This window comes from Drosophila albomicans, chromosome 3 (assembly GCF_009650485.2).
Source record: "Drosophila albomicans strain 15112-1751.03 chromosome 3, ASM965048v2, whole genome shotgun sequence".
Classification (NCBI taxonomy): Eukaryota; Metazoa; Arthropoda; class Insecta; order Diptera; family Drosophilidae; genus Drosophila; species Drosophila albomicans.
Genome location: NC_047629.2, coordinates 27,808,065 through 27,827,111, shown reverse-complemented (window position 1 = coordinate 27,827,111; position 19,047 = coordinate 27,808,065). Strand labels below are relative to the sequence as shown.

General features: G+C 37.9%; 2 protein-coding genes across 4 annotated transcripts; one reads left to right on the top strand and one right to left on the bottom strand.

Moving 5' to 3' along the window:
* Positions 1 to 237: 237 nt before the first annotated feature.
* On the bottom strand, positions 238 to 2,503 carry LOC117569964 (sideroflexin-2). 3 transcript variants are annotated; one of them, XM_034251337.2, is made up of 5 exons: positions 2,382 to 2,503; positions 1,998 to 2,261; positions 1,664 to 1,938; positions 1,054 to 1,592; positions 238 to 989 (listed from the first exon to the last, which is right to left on the bottom strand). In XM_034251337.2, exons 2-5 carry the CDS (start codon positions 2,011 to 2,013, stop codon positions 830 to 832), a joined length of 990 nt encoding a protein of 329 aa, XP_034107228.1. In that variant the 5' UTR covers positions 2,014 to 2,261; positions 2,382 to 2,503; the 3' UTR covers positions 238 to 829. The 3 variants fall into 3 exon arrangements, with proteins under 3 accessions (XP_034107228.1, XP_034107229.1, XP_051862054.1); XM_034251338.2 differs by having other exon boundaries at positions 1,998 to 2,302; positions 2,382 to 2,502; XM_052006094.1 differs by lacking the exon at positions 2,382 to 2,503 and having other exon boundaries at positions 1,998 to 2,339.
* Positions 2,504 to 2,846: 343 nt separating this feature from the next.
* Positions 2,847 to 5,740, top strand: LOC117569864 (UDP-glucosyltransferase 2). The gene is made up of 5 exons (XM_034251199.2): positions 2,847 to 3,675; positions 3,734 to 3,928; positions 3,991 to 4,204; positions 4,265 to 4,493; positions 4,553 to 5,740. The coding sequence occupies exons 1-5, from the start codon at positions 3,215 to 3,217 to the stop codon at positions 5,374 to 5,376; spliced, it is 1,923 nt and encodes a 640-aa protein (XP_034107090.1). The 5' UTR covers positions 2,847 to 3,214; the 3' UTR covers positions 5,377 to 5,740.
* The last annotated feature ends 13,307 nt before the right edge of the window (positions 5,741 to 19,047 follow it).

Genomic DNA, 19,047 nt, shown 5'->3' with positions numbered 1-19,047 from the left:
CATAATAATTATAATTATAATTCTAACTAGTTGTGTTTTGCACATTTTGTAAATTTTACAACACAATCCAATGAAGAAACTCCGCAAAGATTTGCTAATTACGATATATATATAAATGATTATATATACATATATATGTATACATATACATATACAAGATACAAAACAATATACCTAATAAAACCGTTTATAAACCCGCAACACACATCTGAAGTTTTCGTTTTAAATGCTACTAAACATTTTCAAAGTTTTTATTTTCAACTTTCGTATTTTGTTATTTATTAGTGAACATTACAATACAAATTTGATCTAAAACATAAAACAACCTATTGATGACAAGGACTGGATGTGGTTTTAATCTCCACTTGGACAAGAACTTAAAAAGAATCACAATTCATTGAAATATCAAAAGTAAAGCCTCAAACATATTGTAACTGGCAGTTCTATAAATCAATTTTAAACTGTATCTAGAGCATTTTTGTTCATCGTGAGTATATAAACACATTTGAATATCAGATATACATATGTAGCACAGTTTTACATAAAAACAAAAAACGAATTAATTACAACTTGAACGTTGTAGCCGTAGCTCTGAACTTTTGAGAGCACACAATGTGTGCTGAATTTCTAATGACATATAAAACACATAAAACAAGACAGAAAACACTGAAATTGTGAGATACTTTTAGGCTTAATAACTAACGTCTACTGAGATGAGTTAAGGAACAAAACGAACACGTTGCGCCTATTCTTTGTAAATGCCTAAGACGACGACAAGCAACAACTAGCACATTATTGTCTAAGATCCACTTCCATTTGAGTACCTTACTTATAGACCTTTGTTGAAGTAGACGCGCTTTGGCACAGCGCCATTTGTACGCTTGACCATATCCTCGTAGAGTTCCGGCTCGAAAGTGCGCATTGTTGAGGTATCCAAACCACATTGTTGCGGGAATATGGCGCAAGCTGTGGGCACCATGAAGCACAGGCTGCAATCGATACGAAATCAACAATTAGTAGAGTAAATTGATTAATACGCTAGACGCCACTTACAAGCAGCCCACCAGAAGCGTTTGGAATGGCGCATTGATCCACTTGATGCGTTTGTAGGCCGGCAACTTCTCCAGACGCTGCATAATAATCGGCAACACCAGCATGCCGGGTGCAGCCATCGTGATTCTCGAGAAGATCACCTCACTGATGCCCTTAACGGCGGCCAAACGACTCTGACCCACAACCTCGCCATCGGCATTCTTCACCTCAATGCCATGAAGGATTTCGTTCTGACGCATCAAGGGAATGTTGACACAGTTGGCGGCTGCCACAGCTGCAAACGGTACATAACGTTGCAGTATGGGTGTGGCCTTTTTGGACCAATAGTTCTTGCAACCAATGGCGGCAATCAATGCCGAGGTGGTGGCCGACACATAGGCGACGCCCAACTGCTTCACACTGGTGGGGGAGTTGGCATTACGGTTGGTGTAGTTAACGACCGCATTGAAGGATTGATTGAGGAACTGCCAGAGCACCACAGCGGGCACGGTGCGATAAAAGGCCAGCATGCCACCAGTGATTAACATACCACCGGGCACCTACGCACACAATAGAAAATACAAATTAGAACGCTTGCCAAGAATGATGTGCGATTAGTCACGCGACTTGCCTGAAAACTCATGCGACCGGCAAAGTTTTGCAATTCCCCCGTATCGGGATGAAAAGCCGAGTTATATAGCTTCATATTGTAGTGCACTTCAGAGGGTTTCAAATCCTTGGCGGGCTCTCCAGCACGATACTTATCCACCATTTGCTTGGCCTGCAGCAGACGATCGCTAGACAGGAGCACAGTGCGTGGATCCGTCATCCAGGCATAGTACTGAAACCGACCCGTAAATGTCTTGACATCGAACAGCGGTTTGTCCACATCGATATTGGCAACAGCTGTAATATTTCAGTTATAGGTAATTGATGAAAAACAATGAAAACCAGCAAAAACTCACATGTTTCTTCAGGCATCGTCTGGAATTGCGTCTTACGTAATTGTTCAATTGTCGTATACTTGTTGTGTTTTATGTGCACACGTTTATCCACTGAATTCGTCAGCTGTCTGAACGATAATTCGACTTTATATTGCTTGTTGCGTACTTAGGGCTGAGGGTCCGCGATTGCGACGGCGATAAGTTTCGACCAGGTGTTGTAGTTGCCGTTGTCGTTGTTGCTCAGCTGGCTGCCTGAATTTTTTTGCCGTCTAATGCAGTTCAATGCTGCAAGTTTTTGGCAATACGCCAAATGAATGAAAGAAATGCTGTATGTATTTGTTGTTGTCTGCCGGTTGCCAACATGCAACATCTGTTGTCTAGTTGAGAATAAAATAATTCGAGTACCTTTTGTAGTCCGCTTTAGCACAATTGCATTTAAATTGATGTTAATTCGCTTCAGTCTACATTTGTTTATATTTATTTTTGTTGTAACTACCGCAGATAAGAATTGATTGCGAAAGCAAAAATTGCAATAATATCGATAGGCTGCGATAAAACACGATAAGATTTTCCAGGTGCGCAAACGCAGCATTTGAATGTTAGAAATGTTTTTTTCCGGCAATGTTAAAAAGAACCAAATAATCCACAAATACAAATATAATTAATTCTGCTTAGTTTTTAACAGCTTATAAATTTTGTTTTAATTATTAATAATTATTAAATAAATTTGAAACGGTTTTAACATCGTTGAGGGAAATTTGAATATAAGGCTGAATTTATCGATTTGTTACCAGTCCCGAAAGCTATCGATGACGAACGGCGCTGAGCATTCACTTGTGAACGCGGGCCATGGTCTATGTAGCCCTGGCAGAAACGTATTTCTATTGTTGTTGCGGTGTTCTTTTCACTTTCGTTGCGCACTTTGCACACCAGATTTCGTGATATTAAACTAATTTGCATTAATTATCGCAGGGTGCAAAACGCAATGTAGGATTGTGTAAGATCTAAAGTGCGGAAGCCAAGCGGTGTGAAAATGAAGGCAAGTTGCGGCGCCAGCAGCAGCAACAACAGCCACAGCAACAGATAATAATAATAGTGTCGCAGGGGAAGAAGAAGAAGCTGTGCAAACCGGATAAGGCAAAACAAGCTTGGAACAGTCGAGGACACACATACAAGCAAGCACTCCCACATACACATAAGAACTCATCCGTGTGTGGTTCATTGCACTGCTCGAAGAGATGCGTCTGCTGCAGCTGTTGTTGTTTTGGCTGCTCTGCAGCCATGCAACAGGCGCCAACATCCTGGCCGTGTTTCCCAGCGTCTGGCGATCACATTATCTCTTTGGCCGTCGCTTGCTACAGCAGCTGGTGGCCGGACCACAGAATCATTCAGTGACACTCATCAGTCCTCATGCTGTCGACGATGCTGATGATAATGGTGAACCAGCGTTGGAGAACATACGAGAGATTCGCATCGGAGATCCAGATCTGAAGCAGAACTGGCTGGACATGGGCATGAGCTTCGAGGCGGAACAGATGCATGCTCAGAGCGTGATGGAACGCTTCACGCGTATGATCTATGCGGGCACCACAAATGTGGATCTGTTGCTCTCGGATGCTCAAGTGCGTAAACTGCTGACGAGTGGCGAAAAGTTTGATTTACTCATTGTGGATTTGTTTCTAAGTGAAGCGCTACTAGGGTGAGTGTGCTCCTACAAATAACTTCCTAGTTGATATTATAATGTGTCTCGTTTTTAGCTTGGCCTATTACTATGGTGTGCCCACTGTGGCTATCAGTCCCACCGGAGCCAACTCTTGGCTTAATAATATGTTTGGCAATCCGCAATCCTCGTCGCTGGATCCCAGCAACTTTCTGCCCTTCACGGAACGCATGAATACACGTCAACGCATTGCCAACACGCTGATGAGCACATTCGAGCGTCTGACCTACAAGTGAGCAGCCTTTACCTCAATACTCAGCAACTATTTTGCATAACATTAGTTTTTGCTTTTAGTTTTTTCCACCTGATCTCACAACAGTCTGTTTACTCTAATCACTTTGAACTACTGGTGCAGGAGTTGCCCAATTATCGCGAGCTGAGTAAGAATCTTAGTCTAGCATTGATCAATTCACATCCGGCCATGGATTATCCTCGTGCCTATTTGCCCAACATGCTCGAAGTGGGCGGACTGCATCTCCTGGAGCCAACAGAGCTAACAGTGCCAAATGTAACTATATACTAATATTATTTCTCCACTTTCCTGTTACTAATTATAATCTGCTTGCAGCATGTACGTTCCTTTATTGAATCGGCGCCTGGTGGCGTAATTTACTTGAGTCTAGGTGCCGAAGTGCAGACAGCGCAGCTGCCCAGTGATAAACTGACCATTTTGCTGGACGTTTTCGCGCATCTTAAGGAGTTTCACTTCTTGCTTAAGTGGGAAGCGGAGCAGTTTGTGCAACCGCTGCCGGAGAACATTATGATCAGCAGCTGGTGGCCACAGCAAGCCATATTAGGTGAGTACTCTTGACTAGCTAAAAGAAAGAGTCTTAATACTCTCTGTTTGTTTTTTTAGCTCATCCGCAGGTCAAGGTGTTTATAAGCAGCTGCGGTCAGCTGAGTGTTTGGGAATCGATTGCGGGCAATACGCCCATACTTGCCATACCCATATTGGCCGAGCAGGTGGTGCTAGCTAAGCGCTTGCAACACAGAGGCGCCTCGCTGACTGTGGGCTATGAGGCCATAGCGTACGATGCACTGCTGCATGGCATACGACAACTAACGCTTAACAGCAGCTATGCAGAGGAATTGGCCAAGCTGAAGACACGTTTGAATATAGAGAATTTGGAGGCATCGGCCAAAGCACTCAATCATATTGAGTTTATCTTGGAGACTGGTGGAGCTGATTTCCTGAAATCACATGCGAATACTCTTAACTTTTGGCGATCGGAGGGTCTCGATGTGCTGCTGATCATTGTGCTGGGCATTTGTGGCATACTTACGGTGCCATTTGTGGCCACTTGCTGCATACTGCGTCGATCGTACTACAATCAAGCGGCACAGGATCAACAGCAACCGTATCGCACCACACTCAAGGCTGTGGGTCGTATGCACAGCTACGGCGATCCCAGCAGCTGCACAAGTGGCGGTGCCTCGGAACCGTTGCGTAGAACGCGCTCGGCCCAATCGTTATCGGCGCGTTCGAGCAGCTCTAGTTTTAGCTCGACAACAACTCCCACGACACCGTCAAGTGCGTCGACGACGCCGCTGGATCTGACGCCACCTCCACCGCCATCTGCGACTTTATCGCCGTTGCAGCTTTATGTCAATCAAGGAGTTTACTCAACCCATACAGAGGAATCGCCGCAGGAAGACACGAAGGAGCGAGCGTTTTTATAGCCATGTCGATAGTTGATTGCTTGGCTTAACGATATATCTCTAGACTTCACACCTTATAAACTACATATATATGTATATCTCTGTATTTATATATAAGATATGTATGTATATCTCTAATAACTAGCGTGTTAAGCGTGGTTTTATGCATCTACATATGTTGGTCTGTGGTCCCCCTAAAAGTGTTTTTTTTATGTTATTTTATACGTACGTTTAGCTTACACTATGTTTAGATTGTAGCCGTGATAAAAGTCTGCAAATGATATTGTGCGTTATTAAAGTATAGTTCGAAATGTATAACAACATTACCCAATAAACATTTTTATTTTGTGTGTTAGTATTAAATATGAAATGCAAATTAAAATTCGTTAGACGAACAAGCTTTAAAACATTGGTGTATACTTTTTTTTCAGAATAATAACTTAGTTATAGTTGAATGGTAAGTAAGTAAGCAGAATCTAAAGGAAAAGAGCTATAAACTTTAAACTTTCACACAACATAATTTACGAAATTGGAGCTGATTTGATTTGGGGTTCCCACGTTAATTGCCTTAAGTCGTAGTTTTTCAGTTTAAAGCAGAAGACTAAAGAAAATTAAATCCCGCACCTGCATCGTGCCGATGGTGAAATTATGAATATGTGAAAGACTTCTATTAAATAATGTCGTTGCCGAAGTTATATAACATGCACTTATAAAACAACAAAATATCAAAAAGGTGTGGAAAAACTAACTACTAATTTAGCCTTATTATTCTGACTGGACAAATTGCATATATCTCTAATACCATGATATCATATCTATTCATATTCATACCGTCTCGTTTGGAAATTTAGTCAGCCGTCAAACCGTCAATAGACATTGCAGCTATGCATATGTATATCTTATGAGGTAAGCTCTTTGTTATTACATGAGAAATAACTTAATTATTCATAAATATTTAAGAGTTTTGTATTTTGTCATTCTGGGAATGAAACTTAATTTCTCAATTTATACATTGTATCATTTTTTTTAATAATATTAGATAAATTAGTTTAAATTTAAATTAGCTTTTTATTGCATAGATAACAATTCATATATTAAAATTGCGTAATATATGGGTAATTATCTGACGTAAGATTTTGCGTGCAACACTATTTACAGTGAAAAAACATAAGCTAAAACAAATTACAAAATAAGGGATATTCTTATAGTTCTGGATTCGCCCTATACTTAGAGTTAAGATTAATTTTGGTTTTCTGATTTACAGTAAAATATATAAATTTGTTCAATTTTTGATTTACGTACGAATTCGTTCAATTTTTTCAATTATTTGAAAACAGAACAATAATTCAAAAACCAATCTTAGCTATAATTAAACTGTTTCTCAAAAGCTATAAGATAAATGTTTTTTCACCTTAAATAGTTTCGCACTCGACATTTTCTCCAAATAATTACCCATATTCATATGAATATAATTTAATTTAATACTTTCTGCTCTTAAATTTCTGAAATGTTGTTTGAAAAAAAAACTTGATTAAATCTGCAAGTTTGTACTTACGCCACTTTATAAAAATGAATCTTTTTCAATTACTTCCTTAATTGACTATCAAAAATAACGATTAAAGCCACAAATTTCGGTATGCTCTGAAACTGTAATTATCTTTATATACACATATGCACATACGAGTATATTTTGTTTTTAGTTTTATTGTTGATGATTTTATGAGCACTTTATAGTTTTATTTTCATTATTTTTGTGTATTTTTTGGGTGTGCAGCAAAGCGTAAAAACCAACACCCAGCGGATATTATTAAAGAGACACAAACAAAAACGAAACAAAGCCAAAACCAAACACAGTTTTTGGTAGCATATGAAAGTGAGTGTGTGTTTGGGTGTGTGTGTGTGAGTGAGTGTGTTTGTGTGTGTGTGGGTAACAGTTAATGTTAATTACGGGCGGCGATGCCAATGGAGGCGTGTCTAATTAGCTGCCTCGTCGGCGGCTCTGTCGGCTCGCTTTGATGTGCATGACGGCGTGTGCACTTCATTTAAGCCGAGTGCGCCTCAAGTGTCTCTAAAGGATGTGACTGCCATGTGATGCGATGCGACGGATGCAGCGCACAGAGAGAGCTGGCAAAGGGGGGAGGGGGACATGGGGACAAGTGGCAGGCTGGCGCGGCACCTGTTTGCATTCAACAGTCAAGGCACGTACACACACACACATCTGCACACACATGCACAATAGAAATGGAGCAGAAGCAGCAGCAGTTTGGGTTTTGGCAGTTGTTGCCGTTAGCAGCGGAAGCAAGGCAGCAACGAGAAGAGCGAGAGAGAGAGAGAGATAGAAGGTGGTGGAGGAGAGGAGGACGACGCCACAGCTGGGGCAATTTTTCAGTTGGCTTCTCCTTGTTGCATGTTAATAAAAGTGTAATTATGCAGCAAGCATATGTGTGTGGAGGATGCTTTTCGTTTGACTTTTCCACAGTCGAGCAACACTTTTCCTTTGCGGCATTTCGAAGCCATTTTATGCGCATATTTTTGGTTAAACAGGCGGCTACTTGATATGGCAAACTGTAAACCGCAATCAGAATGCTCTCAGTGTATCTAATCCTGCCGCAAAGTACATCACTCGATTGCCAAGGTTATCAATTACCACATGATGAGCAAAAGAAAAAACAAACAAGTAAGAAAACTGATCGACTGTGAGATGTCCGTTATCCATTTTGAATAATAGCAATACACTGTGGGATTATTCCTAAAATATACCAAGGTAATATACAGTTAAAATACAAAAATATACAGTTAAAAAACAAATGGCTATGTTTGGTATTTTAATATAGTACTACAATCAAAATATACCATAAAGGCCAGAATATACCAGTTTAAAGCAACTAAGACCACTAGAAAGTTAACGTTTCTGCCCATACAAAGGAATTTCTTTAATAACTTCTACAATTTTTTTCTGATCAGAATCAAACTTTCAGTTATCATAAATACTGTAGTTAGTTGTATGTATTTTAACTCCTTTTCGGAGACAGACGGACATGGCTATAACGACTTGGATGTTAACGCCGATCAAAAGTATCTATACTTTATGGGGTCGGAGATGCCTCCCTCTGCCTGTTGAATACATTTCCTTGAGGCACAAAGTTTAAATACCCTTCTACCCTATGGATAGCGGGTATAAAAAAAGATATATTGGCAAGCTTGGCCAAAATGAGTAGGCCAACAAGAGCAGAGACAACGTCGTGATTGTCACAACCACAAAGGCAACAAGTCAAGCCTTGACATTGACATCACAATGCAGTCAAGCGCAGCGACTCCAGCAGCAGCCGCAACAGCAGCAGCAGCAATAGCGGCAGCGGCAACATCATCTTCTCCAGAGGAGCCGACAGAGAAGACACTTTGACATACCAAAGCTCTCGGGTTACCGCTGGGAACAGAGATCGCAACGGTTTCACTGTCTCTCCCCTCTTGGCTGGCAGCGACCATTAGCGCGACTGTCGGCAGCCTGCAATGATGATGACAACAACATGCAACCGAAAGAAGGGTGCAACGAGCAACTGCATCAAAGGCCCATTGACAGCCCTTCTCTCTCTCTCTGTCTCTCTTTCTCTGTTGCTCAGGCAGCGGCTTGTGGCGCCTTTGAAGTGCTGGCTACAAAATTAATTGCATGCTACACGAGGCCACAAAGGGAGCAAAGCACAAAAACACAGAACAACACAGAGAAATAGAGACAGAGACTGAGAGACTTAGAGAAAGAGAGCGCAACAGACGGGAGGAGAACTTTAAACTGTAAATCAACAATCATCATAACTATAACTTTTGCCTAGACATGGACAACAGAGCGGGGGCAGCTGTCAACATGTTGCCATGCTCCCCCTTACTTGCAACACTTGACTTTTGCCACACACACACCAACACACATAGCAATTGTATCTGCAGCTTTGCCACGCCCCTATCTTTGCCTTTGGCTCAGGGCTCGGCTGTGTGTGCATTTTGCAATTTAATTACTTTTGAGTTACGCAACTGGCAACAAAAGGACAAAGTTTGCCAAAGCAGCAAAACAGGATGCAGGACACAGGACACAAGACTTAGGACAACATGTGCAGTCTGTCTCTCTCTCGCTCTTTCTCTCTGTGTCCGTTTCATTTTAAGTGAAGCAAAGTTTGGGAGTGGCGAAGTGGGAGGGGGATTTAAAATTCATAATTCACAAATTAAATTTCATGTAGCGAATATCTGACAAGAAGATACAATTTGTTGTATCTGTATCTTTTAGTGCTATCTGCAGCTGTAGCTGAAGCTTTTGCCTGCTGTTGCGCCATTTGCATTATCGATTGCGTGGAGACGCCGGAAGGGGAGAGGAGGAACGGACTTTAGCTTCCCACAGAATTTTTACTGATTTCGGTGACACGCAAAAACAACAACACAATTTGCATAAAAGCCCGCAACTTAAATGAAAACCAGATACAAAGTGGCAGCTGTTGCAGCCGCAACACAAACACAAAAACACACACACATATACACACACACAGTGTGTGTGGAGTGTAGGAATGGATACTAAAGCCGTGAGAAATCAAAGTACTGCCTTACACAACACAACCGAACACAACAGAACAGAGTCAGCAAAAGTTCCTTTTTATGGTATAGGACGAAGTCCATGCTCTGCGATTGCTGATATTTCAATTTTCAGTCAGCTTAAAACAAACAAAATGGTATGAAGCAAATGGGTCAATTTATACAACAACTGGAATTTGGTTTTTGCATGCAAACGGAATAATCGCAATTTGTCAGGATGTGTATTCTATGGCATATGAAATTGCTGCCATAGAAACGATGTGTGGAAAAATATTTATGGCATTTCTTTTAAAATGACATCCATCTCTCTATCTGAAAGGAGATTTGTATTCTCATTATTATATCAGTTTTTATATAAACTTTTTGTAAGTTGATTATTTTATCACAATTTTATTGTTTCATTAATGTATTCCAATGATTAATTTTTCTACTTAATGCTTTCATTTGAAAGAGGTTTTGTATTACAATTTGTATGCTAGTTTTGACAAAAACTTTTTAAAAATTGACTATTTAATTACTTAATGTTATAAAGGAATAAACCACTTTTTTTATTTTCTATTACTTTGTTGAATTAGTAAGTAAAATAATATTTTATTTTTGTAAATACATAATAAAATAAACTAGTGAATAATATTTACTGACATTTTTCTATGGAAAGAGTTGGTCATACAATATGTATAACAGGGAAGGAATGGTCTTTAATGGTCTTAAAGACAGATGTTTATTTTACTGGTATAAGATACTCATACTTTTTTTATAATCATTTTATTAAACTTCGGCATTTATTTTCTATTATATCGCAAAGATTCATTTATTTGCAAAGATTTTTGTATTATTATTATTTAATTATTGTTTTTATTTATTGACTTAATTTATTTAAAAAAAATAATAAAAGTTTATTAGTAATACTCATTTTAATCAATTAACCAATTCAAAAAATATTACGTATACGCACAATTCAAGTTGATCCATAACTAGGTTAATGCATTTTATGTATAATCATTTGAGATTATTAAGTTAACGCTAGTGATCGCTAATTAGGCTAAGTAAGCACATTATAAATTATCAATTGCAATTACGATGCGCAATAATAAACTTTGATGGCTTCGCAGTGCAGCAAATGAAATCACGGCCATAAAAGAAAAAACATAAATCGATTGTAATCGATAAATAATGCAATGAGTTTTTTTTTTGTTTTGCAATTTTGCTGTCACTCTGTCATTATGCATTTGCCACGTGTGACCAGCTAACTGTAAATGCCGCATGATGATGCTCATGATGCTCATGATGATGATCATAATGATGATCATGCTTGATTAGCCAAGCTGCTACGATCTGTGTTCACCCTCGCCCACTGTGGTCGGCAAAACAGTTTCATGTGCATTGAGCTCTCTTGGCCCGCAGGCGTCAGTGGCCAGTTGGATGGTTGCCTGGTTGCTTGGTTGCTGCCTCGATTCGTTGGCTGGGGACTGCAGCAGCAGCTTTTGATGTGCGCCGCCGCCATCACACAGTCGAATCGGAGGAACAGTTGACTGGTCAGCCAGTCAGTCTGTCTATCTGCCTCTCTGTCCGTCCGTCTGTCCGTCCGTCTGTCTCTCCTGTTTTGTATGTGTGTGGTGCTTGCGGCAACTGTGAATGTTTGTGCCACCCGTGCGAAAAGTTTGCCTTGTCGGCTTGCTCTTATCAGCTGTCCGAAGTTTTAGCGCTCGTTCAAATCAATTTGAAGCGGTCAGCCAGAGAGAGATAGAAAGAGAGAAGAACAGCTGCAAAAGGCGCATGCGCAAACCGCTTTGACTGACACTGACACATAGAGGGCGCTCGTGAGCACTGCAGCACACACAAGAGATACCCAAAGCATTCGTGCTTATATCTGAATCTCCATCTTCATCGCCATCGCCATCGCCATCTCCATCGTCATCCGCCAATCGCCAGCTGTTGTCGGCATCGTCGGCCTTTTGGCTTTAGCTGTTGCCGTTGCCGTTGCCTTTGCCATTGCTGTTCCCTTTGTTCTTTGCCGTCAGCGTTTAATGCTTTTTGCGGCTTTTATTAAATTATTATTTACTTTTATTACAAAGCGCGACGGCCGCATGGCAAATTGATGTGATATTTCAATTTGTGACGCTTTGGCGATTCATGTTTGATGTGCCAAACAGACGACATAATTATGTACATTATATACATACGTACATACATTCGTACATCTGTGAGTTGAATTCATTTCGTTGTACGTACAATACATACATACATACACATATAAATATCAATGCTTTGCCGCAATACTTGAACTTCAAAGCGTTCGGCCAACCCTTTGCTAATAAAATTGCTCCAAAAATAAAACAGGCAAAGCGAAAGCGAGACAGCTACAGAGAAAGTGAGCGAGTGAGAAAGAGAAGTGTATAAGAGATGACGGTTTCAACTTCAAAGCGTTTTTGGTTTTTTTTCTCTTTTCTTTCTCAGCAAAATGCCTCGTGGGTGGGCGGGAGATTTGTTCATAAACAAAGGCAATTGAAATGCTTAGAGACAGCGCGAGAGAGAAAAGTGGAAGGGGTAGCAGAGAGAGGAAATCAGAGATTTGCTGGATACAACTTGTACATGTATTTGCTGCCTACTTAAGTTGGCAGCAAGCCACACCCCGTCCAAACGGGCAAAGGGGAGGGAACGTCATCATCATCGTCATCATCATCATCATCAATGCGGCCCGTCACTTTTTAATTGTTGTCAACCCACACGGAGATGGACAAAGCAACAGCAACAGCAGCCGCACCCAAAAGCGGAGCCCACAGCAGCAACAACAGCCCCTCGATGCTCCACACCTCGCCTGGGTTCGGTTGACTTGGTCGGTACATGAAAAAGACATCAAAGCAAATCTTGACGTCAAGCGAGTGCATGTATGTGTATGTGTGTGTGTGCATATATGCCTGTTATCTGCATCTAGCAGACACTCACATTGGACAGTGCAGTGAAGGGGGGAAAGTGAGCAAAAGGGGTGCGGATGCAGACCAGAGGATGGCACACAGGAAACGCTTGCCGACTGCTCCTTGCGGATACACTCGGTACATTTCCTGCTCCCACAGCATATTCAAGTTGCTCATACAACAACTACGACTTCAACAATCGGAGCAATGATGTCCTCAGTTCGTTAGCAAACCAAATGCAGCTCAAAACTCGTACGTAAAATGTGAAACATGCCAAAATGTGGCAGCTTTTCTTTTCGGGCACTCAATTGGGCCTAATGCATGTCCAAGCTTTGAGTGCCAAATTGTGTTCGAGTCCACAGCATCTCGGTCAGTGGTGAATGCTTTAATATTCAGATTTCTAATCACATTCTCTCAGATTCTCAGTATGTAGCTACCATTGAATGCTTCAATCTCAAAAAGCTGTAGTTTCTGAAAATTTTAATTAAAACTGTTTCTAATATGACGAGCTAAAAACTTGAGTGAGCCAGAGGTATCAGCTATAATTTGTGATCCTTAAAATAAAGTTTTTTATCTAATATATGGCCGAATGTTAACTACTATTTAAAATATCACTCTAATATTATAATATATTTATTTTAAACTCGATACAATTTGTAATAAAAATCATATTACAAAATGTAATATAGTTTTATCCGGTTTAAGGATTTAAACAATTATATTTATAAAATAATTTATATTTTAAAAGATTGAATGAAGTATGAAAAATAAGAGTTAAGTTCTAACTTTTAAGATTGGATAATAACCTAAAATATATATTTTGTCTTTAACGTTTTTTTTTTTTTATGATTTTAAAGCTTTTCATTTTAAAATCTTCTTGATTTTTCAAATATTGTCTTTTTCCAAATTGCTGCAGATTTTTAAATAGCTTTATTTTGCAAGTTTCTAATTTATTTTGCTTTGTTACAAGTTTCATTATTTTTTATTACAAAATTAAGAGAATTCTTCAACTTTAATTCAGGTATTCAAATTTTGCGGATTTCTTAATTTTATAAAAATTATATATGAGTACAGTACATATGTAAATATCATTAATTTTTATTTTGCAATTTGTTTTATATTCTTTCCATTTTGACTTTTTAAAAATATTTTTTTTTGTGAAGAATTTTTATAACTCTTGATCCTTGAATTTTCTGAGTTTTCAACTTTTATGGATCTGGTAAAATATCTCAACCTTATTAAGAAGTATAAAGAATTGACCTATTTAAAATTTCAGACGTATTCATAATATTCTTATTCTAACATTATGAATTTTTCTTGAATTCATTAATTTTATTGCTTTAGAGTCATTTGTTATCAAATTAATATACCAAATATATAATTAAATTAAATTAAATGAAATGAAAATAAACTATAAATCTATTCTGTAATGAATTGTATGCAACACAATATAATATATTAAATTTAAATGTATTTTAAATCATTTGCTTTCATTTGCAACATCTGCTTTCGTTTCAAATTGCTGTTCAGGTAAATCATGTTGATATATTTGTTAATGCACATGTCTTTGCAGTTATTATACAGTTAGTTAAATACCTCGGACTGTTCAACTAATCTACGTAATTCATCATCATCATTGTGGTGCCTAAGAAATTGGGGATCTAGGGGTGCAGGGCGCGGGGGGTTCTGGGAAACTGAGCATGCGTGAGTCCTGAGTTATGGCAATCAAATGGGCCCATGTGTGGCCAGTTGCAGCGGCTAGTAAATCACATTTTTGGCGTGCCGTGTAAACAATGTTATAAATCAGAAAGCCGCAAGACGGAGGAGACAAGAGAGACAGACAGACAGAGAGACAGAGAGAGGAGCTTGAGACAGAGACACCAAAGGAAACGCCCACACAGACAAGGAAAAGCGCAGGCGGTTTTGCAGATTTGTGGATTGCAATGCGCCAGGATGCAAGTGACGCATGCAGCTATTAACATGCAGAGGCGGAGGTGGAGGTGGCAAGAGGGAGCGCCATATGATATATGGCATATGGCGAAGGCAGTCGTGGGTGTGCGAAACTTAAGATTTACCGCACCGTCAGATAATTGCAATTGAGACAGCAACAAGCTGGGAATTCAATTCAATTCAAGTCGAGGAGAGTCGCGGACTTACCCTTTGATATATCTCGGCATCGGCAACTTCAATTAATTTTCGACAATTGAAATTAGTCAAACTGAGGCAGCGTTATTAAAACTTATTAAAAAGTATCTTCAGGCTAACCCCAAAGCGCGTTTTATTTTTCATTCCACTTTTTTTTCCCTCTGACTCTCAACTCGAAATGTGTGTAAGACAAAAAACGCGCTTTGTTATTTCGTTTTTCTTTTTGTTGTCTCCGGCATGCACAACTCACAAAAAATCTGTCTGGGTTTGCCGGCGTTGAATCGAACAAAAAATAAAAAAAAGACGACGAGCCACAAAAGTCATTAACGCCCAGTCAAAAGCCGAAAAAAATAAAAACTTAAAACTATAAGGGGAAGCTACGCAAATGTGGGTCAGCACTGTAAAGAGAGATTAGAAAAAACAAATACTTCATTTAAGATTGCTCGTTTAAAGATTCTAAATTTGATTTCTATATATAAATTATTTTATTTTTTTTTAACTTCATTAAAGTGCGGAAGCATCTTTCAAGATTTTTCATAATTAAGATGCTATTAGATGTACCATATACGGAAGGTATTATATTATTATTATGATTTTTATTTAAATGACGACTCCAATTCCTTATTTCAATAAAATTAGCCAGAGCGACTAATGCCTTCACAATAGGTATTATATAATTTATCATTTTTGCAAATTATAAAGAAGAGTGCATTAATTGTAAGTTTGGTATTACCGAAAAAAAAAAATAATAATAATTTTTGACAACTATTTTCGCAGTTCAAATTATGATGCAAGTTTTTTCGAAAAGTTAGTCTGGTAAAATAATATATATTTTTATACTATATGCTATACATAGTATATAGTATTTTTTTTACTATATAATGGGATGCTTTCATTAATTGTTGCTCATATTAAATTTGAAACTATATATGGAAAAAAAGAAAGAAAAAAAATTAGATCTTTTATTCTATACTTCGAGTATCTAAAGTACAAACTCAGCATAGTTTAGTTTTCTTTTGATGTTCGAAAAGGCATTTTTTATATCATTAAATTAAAATTCAAGTGCTGAATCCGACCACCAACTGTTTGATTGAAAAGAAAAACTTGGCCTTGATTTTATTTAAATTGTTCCTCAATTCAGACAAAACAATCACGTATAATAGATAGATATGTAAATATCATTAAATTTTATTTTGCAATTATTTATTTTGATATTCTGAGAATTTTTAAACTTTTTGATTTTGTTGAAAACTTTAAATATTTAAAACATTATATAATCGATATTTAAGAAATGTAAAGCATATATATCCAAAAATAGAATTAAATGAAAACCGAATTGAAAAGCTTTAGATAATAAATGAAGAGTGTGATTAGCATTTGAAAGCACAGCCGAAGTTACAACTTCCCCCCTCCGGAGCAGCGGTATCATTAGCCCGTATTCAAAAGTGTAACTGAAAGATGAGGTTACAACTAAGCGCCAAAGGGGCAGAATAACGTATATGTATGTATATATGAATATACATACATATATACATAATTTCATACTTATGTATAAGCATACATATATGATCAAATAAACGTTTCTTTTGTCTCGCAGCTTCAAAGTTGTTTTTTTTTCGACTGTCTATCGCATTGCACAACAAATCAATTTTTTACGTTAACGAAATTAAATTTTTTTCATCATTTGCGTTATTTTTTCTGATTTTTTTTGGTTTTTGTTTTCTTTGGTGTTTTTTTCGAAAATAATAAAATGACGAAAGATGTGCTACAGAGCAAAAAAAAAAGCTGAGAGCCCAGTGAAAACGCAGCAGAAAATTGATTTTCGAGACGGTCGAGCATGGACAGTTGGACAGATGTTTGAAATGAATGGATGTGGGGATATAGATGGATGACTATGGATGACCATGGATAGTATAGAACACGCTCAACTGACGGGGGATTCTCGACTCTCCGTTGAGTGATGTGCGCATGGATAATGAAGCAATGACTGAATGAGGCGGCAAACACGACTGTGTGTGTGCTGGCTCTTTGTGTGTGTCCCTGAATGGTACCGCTTTATCTTTGCCACTCTACCTCCCTTCCCTTCTCTCACTCATTTTGGGTGTATGACAACGAAGGGAAAAGCGTCAAAGAGGCAGCCGACACGTCGCGAACGCGGATGCATTGCGATTGAAGACTCGAAATCGTGGTGCATGCCCCAGCAGCAGCAAGCAGCGAGCAGCAGCGGCTTCAGCGTTTAATTAAAAGGCAAAGGCGGTGGCCAACGGTTGATCATTATCCATGACAGTCAGATAATGGGAGATGTGAGCTGCAGACGAAGGCTGCCGTTGCCTTGCCTGGAGATTGTGTTCGAACTCAGATTCAGAGTCAGCCTCAGACTCCAAGTCGAGTCGAGTTTTGGGGGTTTGGCTGTGACTGCGGCAACGCCTTGCAGTGTTTTGTGTCCGCACTTTAAATAATGATTTTTATTTTCATTTTGATATTTATTTCGCTTTGGCCTCAACGGGCCTCTAACGGCGGGCGCCTCTCTCTATAATTTACTCGTGTACAGCAAACATTTTATTTATTTATGCATGTCCGAGTTCGAGCACAAGTACTATATTATTTTGTTGTTGTGCCCGATCTAACGAACAAAATGTGTTGTGTTGTGTTGTGGCTATTACTAAAATGCATAATTTATGGATTCGGATACTTCAATTATTTGTGTGCTAGTCGAACGTGGAATTATTATTTTCCACCAATACTATGGAAATGGAAAGTAAATTCCAATTTGATGAATAAAACCGTATTTTTATTTATGTTGGCAAAGAACTGTGTGAATTCAATTGTTTGGCGGTGCAAAATTGTTTAGCAATTATCATTGCTTTGAATAGAATTAAATATACAAATCACTTAGTGCACTTTTTATTGTTTATATGAGAATATATCAAATGCAAATACAATTGAATATACATATACATAATAATAACTATCATACAGTACTTATGAATATAAAATTGCATTGCAAAAAGTTCGACTGCAATTGCTTCTTACTTTTGTTGACAATCTGGTATATTTTGTGCTCTATGGTATATTTTGAATATGACATGCGTAATATTGATATACTAAATGCAGTCTTCGGTATATTTTAGTATTTTTGCGTTATATTTTCGGTATGGTTTATTGAAAATGGGTAGCGGATATTTCTCAGTACAAAACACTCGACAGTAGTTTTCTTCTTTGTTTTATAGTACTTTATAGTAGTGACTAAGCATTTTATTCAACTAACTACATTTTGTGAACTAAATATAATATTAAACGCTTAAGAATTGAATGTAATATGAATTTACCAAATAGTTTTGTGGTTCATACAAATTTATGCATTCTAAAATCATTGAGCCGCATTCTCAAATAAAAACAACGTCTAGATTTCAATGTTCAAACAATAGTTTCATTTCCACTCATCACAAAGAGGTTAAATATACATTTATATACATTTCGCTTTCCGTATATCGTGTATCCATTAACAGCTTCTACGACAGCAATAGAGAATTCAAATTAAATTCTATATCACGTTTTGCAAAGCCGATGAAAACCTAGATTGACAAACATTGTCCAAACCCAAAGAGAAATAGCAAATAAGAAAATGTTTGCAAATTCAGCCTGGCAAAAATTCTCTTGTCAAATAAAATATATTTGGACATCATAATATATAATTATATATTATATTTGGACATCATTATCTGATTCTTTAACTCGATTTAATTTTATATTTAAAAATAAAATAATATTCTGTCTATAGTTTACATTATTATTCATATTTTATATTGTAATTATTATATATTTTTTTATAAAATAACCAAACATTAAACAAAATATATATACAGGGTATTTTCTAGTCATCAACTTACATCTGCCTTCTGCATAATTCAGTCTCAGTTCAACACTGATTGTTTGTTTATTATTTAATGCGAAATGGAATTGAAGTGAGTGTGTCTTATTTGTTATTTATTTGGTTATTTGTACGAATATTAAATTTGTGAAATTTTGTGAATTTATTTGTGCTCAGAAACCACTGAAG